This window comes from Staurois parvus, unplaced genomic scaffold, assembly GCF_062004578.1.
Source record: "Staurois parvus isolate SC_StPar_1 unplaced genomic scaffold, SC_StPar_1.0 ptg000904l, whole genome shotgun sequence".
Lineage (NCBI taxonomy): Eukaryota > Metazoa > Chordata > Amphibia > Anura > Ranidae > Staurois > Staurois parvus.
This window is the reverse complement of record NW_028318700.1, coordinates 1-15,488: the sequence shown is the minus strand read 5'-3', so window position 1 is coordinate 15,488 and position 15,488 is coordinate 1. Positions and strand designations below refer to the sequence as shown.

Below are 15,488 nucleotides of genomic sequence, written 5' to 3'. Positions count from 1 at the left end.
AATTTGTCCTGAAAAAATCGCGGTATAATCCACCTGGATGTACGAAGTAGTTGTGATGATACGGACGGTTTTACTATCACATGTCAATGTTGCAGAATTGTGCTTAGGCATTTAGATTTGTTTTACCCTCAGGAGGGAAAGAGTTAAATTTCAGGAGACGGCTGTATCCTAAAACTAATACAAAGGAAGGTTGATTTAGTAAAGGCAAATAGTCTGTGTACTGCAAGTGGAGTTGTGCTAGATCTGAGGGGCAGCTCTAAAATGGGGGGCAGCTCTAAATTGGGGGGCAACTCTGCTGATTTTTATCATCCGATCATCTGAGAGCAAAAATGCTGTTTTTTTTTTTTTTTTTAATTTTCCTTGCAAGCTCCCCTCGGATCTAGAGCAACCGCACTTTCAGCGCACAGACTATTTGCCTTTAATAAATCAACCCAATAGTCTTTGGAGGAAATCAACAATAGTCAGCAATATGTTTATATTTCAGATGTTTTTTAATTCAATATCGTTTTCAAATTGTAACTTAGAAATTTGGATACATCCGAAGGCTCCGAATAACAAAAATTTTGATTTGGAAGGAAATGAAGGGCACATGTCTACTTTGAATTACCTGTCGATGTTTGAGCCGTGTCATGTATGAGAGTGTATACCAGAATCCAACTCAACTAGACAATAAAAGTGCATTGGAGATTCAAGGATAAAACATGGACACTGTTACCATCCTAGGATCCTTTGTGGGCAAAGATTCAAATTTTATTACAGATACCATTTTCAGATCTTCTTTACACAGAAGGGAGTCTCACGATATGAGGCTATTAATCAGTTTATTAGGTTTTTAAGGGTTTTGACCAGTTTTGTGATTGCAATCATTTTTTATTGTTATATTTTAGCAGGATTCAATCATTTGTTCCGTTACACAACGTTTTGCACCCAAGTCAAGGCAAGTAGTAAATTATGTGTAAACTGTGAAAACGCCCTGGAGGAGTGGCGAAACGCGTCAACGCATTTCCGGTTTCGCCGCCATACGTAATACGTCACTTCTGGTGAGTGGAACGCACGCCGGCATGCGGCATTCCCGGGGGCCATCTTCTGTATGGGAGATTCTCTGTGCTGTCATCTGGTGTTGACCTGGGATCTCAGGAAATTACCCTGGTGATCTGGCGTTTTGGATTCATAAAATGAAATAAAATGCTGATTTTGATCATTAACCCCCCTGGCGGTATTCCCGAGTGTAGTTCGGTGTAAAGTTTCAGCACCACGAACGGTGACCCCCCTCCCCCCCTCCGAGCTACACTCGGGAATACACTGCAGCGTTGCTCTGGGATCTCTTCTGCACTTACCTTGTCCTGCGCTCCCGTGATGTCCCCCCTGCAGTGTCCCCGGCAATGTCCTCCGGCGGATGCCGGCATCTGTCTTCCGGGTTCCATTCCCTGCGACATCGGGACGTACGGGGGACGGAACGGCGGGAAATTTGGGAGTTGTAAAAGTGACATTCACTAAAATCACATAGTATAACATTCCTGTATCAAACCATTTCACATACATTTTGTCCCGAGTGCTTTGTCCGGCGCCCTGCCTGCATTTTTACTGTTCTTTCTGCCTGGAAACTGAGAAACGTTCATGGCGTCCAAAAAGCGTCCCTTTAGGTCAAACGCGGTTTTAGATCAGCTAGAGAACAGCGATAGTAAATCAGAACCAATTGCAGAATTGAGTGATAATGATTGGTGGGGGAAATTCCTCATCAGACACTGAAAACGATTCTGCGACTGAGCTCAGCGATGTGCGAACTTGGCGCTATATTTCACATTTCAGAGTTTTTGGTTTGATTATAATATTGAATTACATTTATTATTATTATATTATTATTTTTTATGATTATTTATTAAATTTAAAATGTATGATTTTGTGTTTCAAATTTGAACATACCCGGGATGTTCACTAGACTCTTGTTCGGACAGATTTCAGTGAATTATTCCCAAAAATTACAGCCTACAATAAAAAAACAACATATTTCCATGCAAAAAATGTACCACTTTGAGCACAGAAATATGGACATAATCAGACTGCTAGGGAGGTTAAGAATGTTAGTGGCTTGGTACCAGGGGTGGACTGACCATTTGGAAACTCGGGCACTGCCCAAGGGCCCGGGGTCAGTAGGGGGCCCCATGAGATGCCCCTGGTACCTTTTTCATAGGCTTTTTTGAGTGTGGACAAGGACACAGGGGCCCCATGATCCCCTATTGCCCGGGGGCCCCATGAGTTGTCAGTCCGCCCCTGCTTGGTACTTGAAGATTGAATATAACCGAGTGTTGCAGTGTTACGCTGTATATTCGTTTTTTTCCCTACATTATTCTGAGCTTTTTCTTGGAGAGTGGTGTCTGATGATCCTGGAGGTTGGAGGCTGGCTATATTTTGGTTTGGAGTGGGAGAAATCCAGGATTATCTGGAGGCATACTGACTGGGTCTAGGATCCCAAAAAATCCTAATAGGTGCTAGGGTGACAGTATGTAAAAAAAAAAAAAAAAAACCCTTATAAATAATAATATAAAAAAATTAAATAAAAATGTAAAAATTTTTTTAAAAATGATAATTTTTGGTTATAAACTAATTTGGGTTTTTTTTTGTACTAAAAAGATAACGGAATAAATTTTGGCCAAGATCTATGATGAAATATTATTTATTTGCAAAATTTTATAAGAAAAACACTTTTAAAAAAATTTTTTTGGACTTTCATTTACATAGCAAAAAAATAAAAATCCCAGTGGTGAATAAATACCTCCAAAATAAAGCTTTATCTGTCTTAAAAAAATGCTAAAAAATCCATATGGGTACAGTGTTGCATGACCGCGCAATTGTCATTCAAAGTGTGATAGCGCTGAAAGCTGGAAATTGGCCTGGACTGGAAGGGGGGAAAGTGTCCGGACTGGAAGGGGGGGAAAGTGTCCGGACTGGAAGGGGGGGAAAGTGTCCGGACTGGAAGGGGGGGAAAGTGTCCAGACTGGAAGGGGGTGAAAGTGTCCGGACTGGAAGGGGGGGAAAGTGTCCGTACTGGAAGGGGGGGAAAGTGTCCGGACTGGAAGGGGGGGGAAAGTGTCCGTACTGGAAGGGGGGGGAAAGTGTCCGTACTGGAAGGGGGGGAAAGTGTCCGTACTGGAAGGGAGGGAAAGTGTCCGTACTGGAAGGGAGGGAAAGTGTCCGTACTGGAAGGGAGGGAAAGTGTCCGTACTGGAAGGGAGGGAAAGTGTCCGTACTGGAAGGGGGGGAAAGTGTCCGGACTGCAAGGGGGGGAAAGTGTCCGGACTGGAAGGGGGGGAAAGTGTCCGGACTGGAAGGGGGGAAAGTGTCCGGACTGGAACGGGGGGAAAGTGTCCGGACTGGAAGGGGGGGAAAGTGTCCAGACTGGAAGGGGGGAAAGTGTCCGGACTGGAAGGGGGTGAAATGCAACATGTTCTCAGGTGTGGGAACCGCTGGGACATTGTATGGTGGAAGAGCAGCATGCGATTTCCTGGCCGCTGCAGTTCAGAAGTGGTGCAGGAACCTTTTTCCTGACCAATGCAGACTGCTGTGCCTCAGCAAATGTGACCCAAGACAATTCTTCTTCTTCCAATGCGGAAGGTGTAAAGGTTGGAACACCCCGATGTAGTCCAGAGCTGACATCACACAAAGTACAAGTCTGAGCCCAGATCTTCACTTTACATTTTATTGGTCCTATTTGATGACATTGGTAACTTTGTATCAGATCAGCGATATAATGTGATAATAAGCATTTTTTTTCCTTTAAACTAGCAGTAAGCGGTACATGAAGACAGCAATTAGACAACAATTGGCAGGTCAGTAAAATATTGTTCTCTTATCATCTCCTCCTGTTGGATTCCTGCAGACTAAAGCAGAACTCCAGACAAATACTTCCTTACCATTTCATCTCTGTTCTGTAGACATTCAAACAAATCATGAAACATCATTTTACACACAACTCTCATTTGTTTCTGAATCTTCCCACTGGATTCCTATAATCCTCAGTGCATCCAGGGAGCACTATGAGCCAATCAGACCTCTCCTAACACTGGACATGGTTACAGGAGGGAGGAGCACAGGGATGACGTCATCGATGAGCTGCTGCTCCCTCACTGTCCTATCACAGGCCAGGAAAGGAGATATCATTAAAGAAGCAGAAGCTAATTAATTTTCATGGTGGGGGGAGGTGGGTGGTCTGTGCTCAGCGGTTGTCAGGTAATATATGGTATATATAATTGATATCCTGACATTATGATTGTTGTGTTCTGCTTGATACACACAGTTAGGACATGTGAGAGAAGACCTTATTGGATCACACATGCCAACTCACTGCCGAGTATAGAAAAGCTGGTTGTTGGCCCTAGGCGGATTCCGGTGCCCAGGACTTTTATCTCAATGCCATCAACTCCAATTGACACCCCAGTGTCCACACCAAGGCCAAGCTTAGCCATAAATGGGCCGGCACCAACAGAGACACTTCCAACTTCTGCTCTGGCAATGGCGCCTAGCCCCACTACACTGGCTTCAGCTCCAGCGAAGGCGTTTGGACCTTTAGCCTCAGCCTCAAAAACACCGAACTCTGCCCCCGCTCTGCCAAACCCGGCCTCGGCAAAAGCTCCGGCCTTTGGGATCCTCTCCATGGGTTTGTCTTTTAATCCCATGGCGTACGTTCCAGCTCGAGCGTACTTGTCTTCAGCATACGCATCAGCTGGTCTGTCAGTAGTGTCAATTACTTTAATAATATTTGAGGGTGATACTCCAGCATTTGCTATACTCAAGGTTGGTTTCTTCTGCAAGTTCGGCTTCAATGATGATTGTTTTGTGGGTAATTTGGTAGGTGTTTTTTCTCCAGAAATGTTAAGTTCTAAATTTTCATGGTTCTCTTCAATCTTCCATGATCTGATGTAGTGATATTCCTGTTAATAGAAATATATATACTGTATATAATCAGATACATACTTAGGTACTCTACACACACTGAACACCTGCTGGATCCACAAAATGCTGAGACCAACCTTCACACCCTTCCCTGACCCTACTATGAGTACAGCCTCATCCAATAGACATTTCAGGGCACCACAGGACCGGAATGGTGGTCAGACAACTCTGCATACACCAGAAGGGTTTGTGTGCCTCCTACTGGGCTGCTGTGATCTTCTATACGCTGATGGTCTGTCAGTGGTTTCTTTTTGTTTCTTTTTAAATTGTTTATTTAGAAATACAGGTGATTCCAAGATTGTGTGACATTATGTAGCACCTCCCCATTAGAAGTTGCTGTAAATTTGGATCCCCTATAGTCTTGCACAGCCAGGCAACACGCATTTTCTCAGACTTGCATTCCAGAGACAGTAGTTAGTCCTTGATCTGGGTTTTTTTTTGGGTTTTACTAGGGGTATTGAACTTGGATGAGGTAAGGGCTGTATGGAATGCCCAAGGAAACTGCAACTGAGGACAACTTGTTAGCAACCATTTACAAATCTCTCTACAGCAAGACCCAGATAAATCCTCTTCTCATTCAGCTATCTGGAGGGAATCCTTGGGCAAGGGGGTCCGAGCTAAAGCTGCCACTTTAAATGTACAGTCAGGTCCATAAATATTGGGACATGGACACAATTCTAACATTTTTGTCTCTATACACCACCACAATGGATTTGAAATGAAACGAACAAGATATGCTTTAACTGCAGACTGTCAGCTTTAATTTGAGGGTATTTACAGCCAAATCAGGTGAACGGTGTAGGAATTACAACAGTTTGCACATGTGCCTCCCACTTGTTAAGGGACCAAACGTAATGGGACAATTGGCTTCTCAGCTGTTTCATGGCCAGGTGTGTGTTATTCCCTCATTATCCCAATTACAATGAGCAGATAAAAGGTCCAGAGTTCATTTCAAGTGTGCTATTTGCATTTGGAATCTGTTGCTGTCAACTCTCAAGATGAAATCCAAAGAGCTGTCACTATCAGTGAAGCCATCATTAGGCTGAAAAAACAAAACAAACCCATCAGAGAGATAGCAAAAACATTAGGCGGCCAAAACAACTGTTTGGAACATTCTTAAAAAGAAGGAACGCCCCGGTGAGCTCAGCAACACCAAAAGATCCGGAGGACCACGGAAAACAACTGTGGTGGATGACCGAAGAATTCTTTCCCTGGTGAAGAAAACACCCTTCACAACAGTTGGCCAGATCAAGAACACTCTCCAGGAGGTAGGTGTATGTGTGTCAAAGTCACCAATCAAGAGAAGACTTCACCAGAGTGAATACAGAGGGTTCACCACAAGATGGAAACCATTGGTGAGCCTCAAACACAGGAAGGCCAGATTAGAGTTTGCCAAACGACATGTAAAAAAGCCTTCACAGTTCTGGAACAACATCCTATGGACAGATGAGACCAACATCAACTTGTACCAGAGTGATGGGAAGAGAAGAGTATGGAGAAGGAACTGCTCATGATCCTCAGCATACCACCTCATCAGTGATCATGGTGGTGGTAGTGTCATGGCGTGGGCATGTATGGCTGCCAATGGAACTGCTTCTCTTGTATTTATTGATGATGTGACGGCTGACAGAAGCAGCCGGATGAATTGTGAAGTGTTTCGGGAATATTATCGGCTCATATTCAGCCAAATGCTTCACAACTCATTGGACGCTTCACAGTGCAGATGGACAATGACCCAAAGCAGACTGCAAAAGCAACCAAAGAAGTGGAATGTTCTGCAATGGCCAATCACCTGACCTGAATCCGATTGAGCATTTCACTTGCTGAAGACAAAACTGAAGGGAAAATGCCCCAAGAACAAGCAGGAACTGAAGACAGTTGCAGTAGAGGCCTGGCAGAGCATCACCAGGGATGAAACCCAGCGTCTGGTGATGTCTATGCGTTCCACACTTCAGGCTGTCATTGACTGCAAAGGATTTGCAACCGAGTATTAAAAAGTGAAAGTTTGATTTATGATTATTATTCTGTCCCATTACTTTTGGTCCCTTAACAAGTGGGAGGCACATATGCAAACTGTTGTAATTTCTACACCGTTCACCTGATTTGGATGTAAATACCCTCAAATTAAAGCTGACAGTCTGCAGTTAAATCACATCTTGTTCATTTTAATTCAAATCCATTGTGGTGTATAGAGCCAAAAATGTTAGAATTGTGTCCATGTCCCAATATTTATGGACCTGACTGTATTTATCACTATAAAAGCTGTACATGATTTTCCATTGCCATAGACTGTTATAAGTGTGTTTTATGGCTTTTTATATATTTGCAGTGCTTTCCTCTTCCCCATATGTGAACCCCTGAAGAAGCATATTTGGTGAAACGCGTTGAGTTCACCAAAGTTATTAATCAGCTTACCAAGCATATCCATGATTCCATCATTTTGTATATTAAAGGAAGGTGGTTTGGAGTAGTTTATATTTAAGGGTTGTTTTTTCCAAACTGTCTCTATGGTAGATGGTGTCTTTGTGCTTTCACGTTTTTTAGATAATGTGTAATACAGCTTTACTCATTTTTACCCGAGTCTATTTGTGTCTGTTTATCCTGAGGGAATATTTGCACCATTAACGTCCCACTGTCACGTACCTGGTTGGGGAGCCTGATGTGGAGAGAGGGCTTCCTCTTACAACTCCCGCTCAGAGCCCCTGGAAGTGGGAACAGGGGTGCAGAGCCAGGAGTGGCAGGAGTGCCGTGTGGATCCTGAAGACTGTTGGCAGGTAGCTGGGGACACAAGCCAGGTGCGAGTGCAGGAACGTAGGTGTGGCGGCAGTCAGGATGCGGGTGCATGGATGCGGTGGCTGATAGGTATGACGGTGATCCGGATGCAGGCCAGATGCAGAGCCGTGGGTGCAGCGGTAGGTGAGTATGGTAACCAACAAGCTGCAGGTCAGGTGCAGGTGCAGGCAGGATAATATAGCAGAGTCAGGCAAGCTGGGTCAGTATCAAGCGGGAAGATAAGTACAAAAGGAGCAAGCAAGAGAATGGTCAGGGATAGCCGGGGTCAGTGCAGGCGGAGTTCTTTCTTAGTCGGGTAATGCAGAATACAGGGATCAGGAATATATGCAGGAACGTAGTAGACCAGAAGGCAGTGATTTTACTACTAAGCAGGTTTAAATAGCCCGCCTGACGTGACGTTTGCGCTTACTGCGCATGCGCGAGTTTTGCCGAGCTACTGCGCATGCGCGGCCGCATGCTCCAGCACCTGCACACTCGCACCGCTGCAACTCAAGGGGATCCGTCGCACCGCTGCACAGCGACAGGATCCCTGACACCCACACATTTTTCTTTTCCTAAATAATTTTTGCCCAGTCTATTTGGGCTGTGGGGGCCGAAGGATCAACTATACCCTTCTTTTATGTAGTGTCTCCTGCTAATACCAGAGGTACTAGTGACACCTGCTGGCAGAAGGGAGAAACTGCAGCTCCACTGAATTTAGGGGAAAAACCCAATGAACAAGAATACAAATCAGCTAGGTTGTCTACCACCCAGCAGAACGAAATTTCACTAGTAGCCCCTATTTTGGACATGGAGGGTACATACTTATCCGACTTTTCACTTTTATTATCCTGTGTATTTTTTTGAAAGATTGTTGTCTTTGCAGAATTCTTCTCAAAGCGGAACTAGACTTCATCTGAGCACCACAAACAAAAAAAAAAATTTAATTTATTTTTATAATTCAAAGCAAACTTCACCCATCCATCTATTTCTCCATGCTTTATTTTGTTAAGAATTCACCCCCTAGCATTTCTAGTTGCGGCCATCTTGAGTTAGAGCAGATGATTCACATAGCCTCTACTTCATGGAATCCATCTTCGCTTAGCTCAGGCATGCAGGCAGGAGGGTGTGCTTAGCTGAGAAAGCCCCTCATCCCATGGAGACTGCTGGGATGTATGACATAATTTTGGCCTAGGCCAGAAACCAGGAAGTAACTAAAGAAATGTAAAACAAGTAAATATAATATATCTTCCTATTTATTTACTAATACTAGCAGTATAAGGATTAAAAAAAAATTCTGTAGATTGAGACAAGTTCTGCTTTATGCATAACAAAGGAAGATCTTAGGAAGGAACATGCTTCAATGGTGTAGTAAGGTATGAGCTTTTCTTACATCCTGTTAGTTGTGTTTTGAACTTTACCCACCTCCTCTTCTCCATGAAAACCCCTCTGCTCATGAGGTTGTTCCATGTTGTCCAGCTGTTCGGTTAGATGGGACATTTGTCTTCTCAGGGGGGAGGTGGTCTTGAAGTCTCTGGGATCAGCGGTTGGCCCTCAAAAAACTTCTATGAAGTGGAAAAGCAAGATGAGAAAAGTCAGGCCAGATCAAGACAGTCCCAGTCAGGCGATACATTGCAATAAATGGGCATATTTTCAGGATGCATGCACTGCTTGCTTTGGTTATGTGTGATACAGGAAATTCCATTCAAAGTGTTCCTAACCCTCAGACCCTGTGTGTGGCCCCGTCTCAGTCTAATGCTGGACTTCAATCTGGGCCTGTGCCTTGTAGGCAGGTGCTGCTCAACTGCAGCGGAAGTCAAGAGGAACATACTCTTCTATGCTTTTCTGGGCTACTGGAGAAGTGATCCGGTTGGATGCTGCTGCCCCATGTGACTCTGGCTGCCATCTTGGATAAGGCAGAGTCTATTTAACACCCTGGCTTTCTGGCTTGGTGCACATTTTACGAGTGGATAGTGTAGGGACAGGTCACCTGTCTGTCAGGGAAAGTGAATAGCAGCAGTGAAAGATTCCAAACAAATAGGAACAGTACAGGGATAAGTCATCCCCCCGGAATCCTCCCATTTTTGGCACAGACCAGCCAGGACGTATTCGGCCCTCTGAGACATATGCTGTCGGCACATCCAAGCCTCTTTCCATTCCAAATTCCTGTTAAGACCTGTGAGTGTTCCCAGTTGGCTGCCTTTCCACTGGGCTGTTGGTATTGTTGAACTTTGCCTTCAATACAAGTTCTGTTTTCTGCAACCGGACTCTGTGCTATCGCTGCTGCACCATGCCACACCCGCCCACAAACTTTCAAGACCAGCAGTACACTGAGACAGAAACTTGTACATCCAAATGACCCAACACCCAACCACGAGAGACATAACTTGGTATATGTAGTGCAATGTAGGGAGGAATACAAAGACTTGTACATTGGGGGGGATTACAACAACCTCTCTACAAACAGATCAACTTTGGAAGGGCAAACTAGGGTCAGGACCCCAAGATCGATATTCTTGGGATCGGGATAGTGACAGAGAGAAAAGCCAGTTGGCAAAAGGTCAGACTAAAACAATGCTCCCTATTCAGGGGTTGGGGGGCCTTCCATATATCTGTCCTCCACATAGGATGCCCTTTTAACATTTTCATCCTACTGATTTAACTACAATTCATACCTTCAGCCATGTGACTCAAATGATTAACACCCACTGCAGACTGGATGGATGGCTTCTATAATTAGAACGGGGTGGTGCCACAAACCTTCGCACCTCCCATCCTGTTCTTGGACAATCAATATCAGGCTTGACACAGTCAATGGTGATTGGATTAGATTGGTTCTAAAGTCAAAACATTGATGTTTTCCCTTTGCTTGTAGCATGCCCCCCGCCCCAAAGAAAAAACACGTACCCAACTCCTCCACTGATTCAGCACTGTTCCCTCTCCCTGGTGTCACAGGAGACTCTGAGTGCAGTGGGAGCCATTGGCAAATCATGTCTTAGTTTGGGTACAATGTTGTATGACCGCGCAATTGTCATTCAAAGTGTGAGAGCGCTGAAACCTGAAAATCGGCCTGGGCAGGAAGGGGGTAAAAGTGCCCGGTATGGAAGGGGTTAAGCAACGCCTACTGAGTTCTGTATAACAGTTTGTGTCTTGCATTAAGCTTTTCGGTGTCTGGAGCTTTATTTCTCCCAGGCCTGGTGATGAAAGTGATGAGGACGGGCTACAGACATAGGCTGATTCCTATCACCCTCCATCTCCTATTATTAATGACCCTTAAGCGCCATCAATATGAGGTGTGGGCCCAACTCCACCTTGCCCTCCATCTCCTATTGCTGAGTATCCTTCAGCTCCACCATCTCCCACCTACCCTCCCTTCTCCCGTTAGTAACTCTCTTCCACTATAGGCCAGTTGTGGTCCTGTACTGTACTGTGCCACTATCAGAAGGTAACTGTAAAAGCAAAAATAGTTTATTTACAGTTGTAGATTATAAACAATATGGTGCAGCGCTCCCCTAAATATGTGCAATTATCCATTTGGTATGTGGTTGGGTGTTAGCATCTCCCTCCTCTTGATTCAGAAATACATACAGGTGAAACTCGAAAAATTAAAAAATGGTGCAAAAGTTGATTTATTTCAGTGCAGCAACTTAAAAGGTGAAACTAATATATGAGAGAGACTCATTACATGCAAAGCAAGATAGTTCAAGCCGTGATTTGTCATCATTGTGATGATTATGGCTTACAGCTCATGAAAACCCCAAATCCACAATCTCAGAAAATGAGAATATTGTGAAAAGGTGGAATAATCTCGGCTCAAAGTGTCCCACTCTAATCAGCTAATTAAGCCATAACACCTGCAAAGGGTTCCTGAGCCTTTAAATGGTCTCTCAGTCTGGTTCAGTAGGAATCACAATCATGGGAAAGACTGCTGACCTGACACCATCACTGACACCCTCCATAAGGAGGGAAAGCCTCAAAAGGGAATTGCAAAAGAAGTTGGATGTTCCCAAAGTGCTGTATCAAAGCACATTAATAGAGAGTTATGTGGAAGGGAAAAGTGTGGAAGAAAAAGGTGCACAAGCAGCAGGGATGACCGCAGCCTGGAGAGGATTGTCAGGAAAAGGCCATTCAAAAGTGTTGGGGACTTTCACAAGGAGTGGACTGAGGCTGGAGTCAGTGCATCAAGAGCCCCCACACACAGACGGATCCAGGACATGGGCTTCAAATGTCGTATTCCTCTTGTCAAGCCGCTCCTGAACAACAAACAACGTTAGAAGCGTCTTACCTGGGCTAAAGAAAAACAGACCTGGTCTGTTGCTCAGTGGTCCAAAGTCCTCTTTTCTGATGACAGCAACTTTTGCATGTCATTTGGAAACCAAGGACCCCGAGTATGGAGGAAGAATGGAGAGGCACAAGGACCCCGAGTATGGAGGAGGAATGGAGAAGCACAAGGACCCCGAGTATGGAGGAAGAATGGAGAGGCACAAGGACCCCGAGTATGGAGGAAGAATGGAGAGGCCCAAGGACCCCGAGTATGGAGGAAGAATGGAGAGGCCCAAGGACCCTGAGTATGGAGAAAGAATGGAGAGGCCCAAGGACCCCGAGTATGGAGGAAGAATGGAGAGGCACAAGGACCCCGAGTATGGAGGAAGAATGGAGAGGCTCAAGGACCCCGAGTATGGAGGAAGAATGGAGAGGCCCAAGGACCCCGAGTATGGAGGAAGAATGGAGAGGCACACACTGCAAGATGCTTGAAGTCCAGTGTGAAGTTTCCACAGTCTGTTGATTTGGGGAGCCATGTCATCTGCTGGTGTTGGTCCACTGTGCTTCATTAAGTCCAGGGACAACGCAGCCGTCTACCAGAAGATTTTGGAGCACTTCATGCTTCCTTCCATAGACAAGCTTTATGGGATGCTGACTTCATTTTCCAGCAGGACTTGGCACCGCCCACACTGCCAAAAGCACCAAAACCTGGTTCAATGACCGTGGGATTACTGTGCTTGATTGGCCAGCAAACTCGCCTGACCTGAACCCGATAGAGAATCTATGGGGCATTGCCAAGAGAAAGATGAGAGACATGAGACCGAACAATGCAGAAGAGCTGAAGGCCGCTATTGAAGCATCCTGGTCTTCCATAACACCTCAGCAGTGCCACAGGCTGATAGCTTCCATGCCACGCCGCATTGAGGCAGTAATTGCTGCAAAAGGGGCCCAAAACCAAGTACTGAGTACATATGCAGCTTCTACTTTTCAGAGGTGCGATATTGTTCTATGTACAATCCGTGTTTTATTGATTGCATGGAATATTCTCATTTTCTGAGATTGTGGATTTGGGGTTTTCATGAGCTGTAAAGCCATAATCATCACAATGAGGACAAATCACGGCTTGAACTATCTTGCTTTGCATGGAATGAGTCTCATATATTAGTTTCACCTTTTAAGTTGCTGCACTGAAATAAATGAACTTTTGCACCATATTCTCATTTTTCGAGTTTCCCCTGTAGAAGATGTTCGGTACTCCTATATGTCCATATATTTCTGATAAGCTCCTTTTGGTCTCGTCTATCAGTAATGAGTGTTTATAGGACCCCCGTCCATTTCTAGAGTTCTTACCTGTTGGTGTAGAGATGAGGACGCAATGTGGACCAGGCCGGCTCAGACTCTTCAGCACTATGGACTCTGTGTGATAGAATTACCGTCTGGAGTCCAAACACTCCGCAGTAGGTCTGTGAATGGGAAATGACTGCTGATATTTATACCGTTAGTGGAACTTGGGGGTACCACAAAAGTGAAAGGTATGCCGGCTTTGCACCGATATCTTTTTGGCTTTTCTTTTACTTTGTGGTGAAGCAGGGAAACCCTACAATATACTACTGTGCTTTTACTAAACAAGAGAGCTGCACATACAAATGACCTAGAATTGTAGGAAAACAATACAAGACATACAGAGTACTACACATATGCATATAACACACATATGGAATCTAACTTTCCTAACCAATGAGCATCGACAATGGTCTGTCTGCAATAGGAATCCACTAAAAAGCCGCTTAGTCTGGGTTATAGTGGCTTCATGACCTCTATGGGCAACTAGGACTCCAGGCTACTCAAGGGATTGCAGAAACCAGGCTTTCTCATAGTGTAGATTTAGTGTCATCTCCAGGTGAAGTTCCCACTGTCACAATCTTTGTATCCTCTTCTGTATACCCCACTCTTCCTTCTCCTTTAGCATAATCAACCTCCATTCAAAATACACCTACCTCCTATTCGCTATAATGTCGTCGAGGAAGCTGATTGATCGTTTGGTTGACAGACAGTGTTCCTTGGCATCTAATGACAGCTGCATACACATCCTTAGATCCTTCTTGTATTTTAAAACCAGTTGCAGACTTTGGGCGTGCTACACATACCCCCAAAAAAATCATTGTTGTACACAGGACATGTGTAGCACATCCAGTCTCTCTGTCCTGATTCTGGGACACCCGCCCCCCTTCCCCAGCATATAGCAAGGGTTGGCTTTGATTAACCAAAGCCAGCATTATTGTATATTTATTGAAGGTGTTAGCTGTTTTAGCTGGCAAAAAAGCAGTCCAAATCAGTGTTTGTAAACAAAACAGGGGTGGGGTTGCTACATTCTTAACCAATCACTCATTCAGCTGTCAGTGTGTATTGGTGGACAGTAGGAAGAATGTCCCTTACATTGGGGGTCAGTGGTAAGAATGTCCCTTACATTGGGGGTCAGTGGGAAGAATGTTCCTTACATTGGGGGTCAGTGGTAAGAATGTCCCTTACATTGGGGGTCAGTGGGAAGAATGTCCCTTACATTGGTATTCAAAGGGAAGAATGTCCCTTACATTGGGGGTTAGTGGGAAGAATGTTCCTTACATTTGGGGTCAGTGGGAAGAATGTCCCTTACATTGGGGGTCAGTGGGAAGAATGTCCCTTACATTGGGGGTCAGTGGGAAGAATGTCCCTTACATTGGAGGTCAGTGGGAAGAATGTCCCTTACATGGGGGCTCAGTGGGAAGAATGTCCCTTACATTGGGGGTCAGTGGGAAGAATGTCTCTTACATTGGGGGTCAGTGGGAAGAATGTCCCTTATATTGGGGGTCAGTGGGAAGAATGTCCCTTACATTGGAGGTCAGTGGGAAGAATGTCCCTTACATTGGGGGTCAGTGGGAAGAATGTCCCTTACATTGGGGGTCAGTGGGAAGAATGTCCCTTACATTGGAGGTCAGTGGGAAGAATGTCCCTTACATTGGTGATCAGTGGGAAGAAAGTCCCTTACATTGGTGGTCAGCGGGAAGAATGTCCCTTACATTGGGGGTCAGTGGGAAGAATGTCCCTTACATTGGTGATCAGTGGGAAGAATGTCCCTTACACTGGTGATCAGTGGGAAGAATGTCCCTTACATTGGGGGTCAGTGGGAAGAATGTTCCTTACATTGGGGGTCAATGGGAAGAATGTCCTTGACATTGGTGGTCAATAGGAAGAATGTCCCTTACATTGGTGGTCAATAGGAAGAATGCAGCACTGACAGTGGTCACCAGAATGCCGCCTATACATATACAGTAGCTAAAAAGATCATTGGTGTGTTGCTTGTGGCTCTGCCAGGTGATTTTGGCCCTGGAACTATGCAGGAACCATTAGATGGGAGGTCAATCAGCCACAAATTAAGGAACCCCCTGCCAAACTCTATGGTTCTGCAGATCCCTGTTTTAGAATGTGTGTTCTATATAAAAGCAATGGAGGAGCAAAACTAAAGC

At 44.9% G+C, this 15,488-nt stretch overlaps 1 protein-coding gene across 1 annotated transcript; it reads right to left on the bottom strand.

Moving 5' to 3' along the window:
• Positions 1 to 3,683: 3,683 nt before the first annotated feature.
• LOC149442168 (uncharacterized) lies at positions 3,684 to 13,446 on the bottom strand. The gene is made up of 3 exons (XM_089656422.1): positions 13,336 to 13,446; positions 9,148 to 9,287; positions 3,684 to 4,928 (listed from the first exon to the last, which is right to left on the bottom strand). The coding sequence occupies exons 2-3, from the start codon at positions 9,220 to 9,222 to the stop codon at positions 4,317 to 4,319; spliced, it is 687 nt and encodes a 228-aa protein (XP_089512548.1). The 5' UTR covers positions 9,223 to 9,287; positions 13,336 to 13,446; the 3' UTR covers positions 3,684 to 4,316.
• Between the last annotated feature and the right edge of the window lie 2,042 nt (positions 13,447 to 15,488).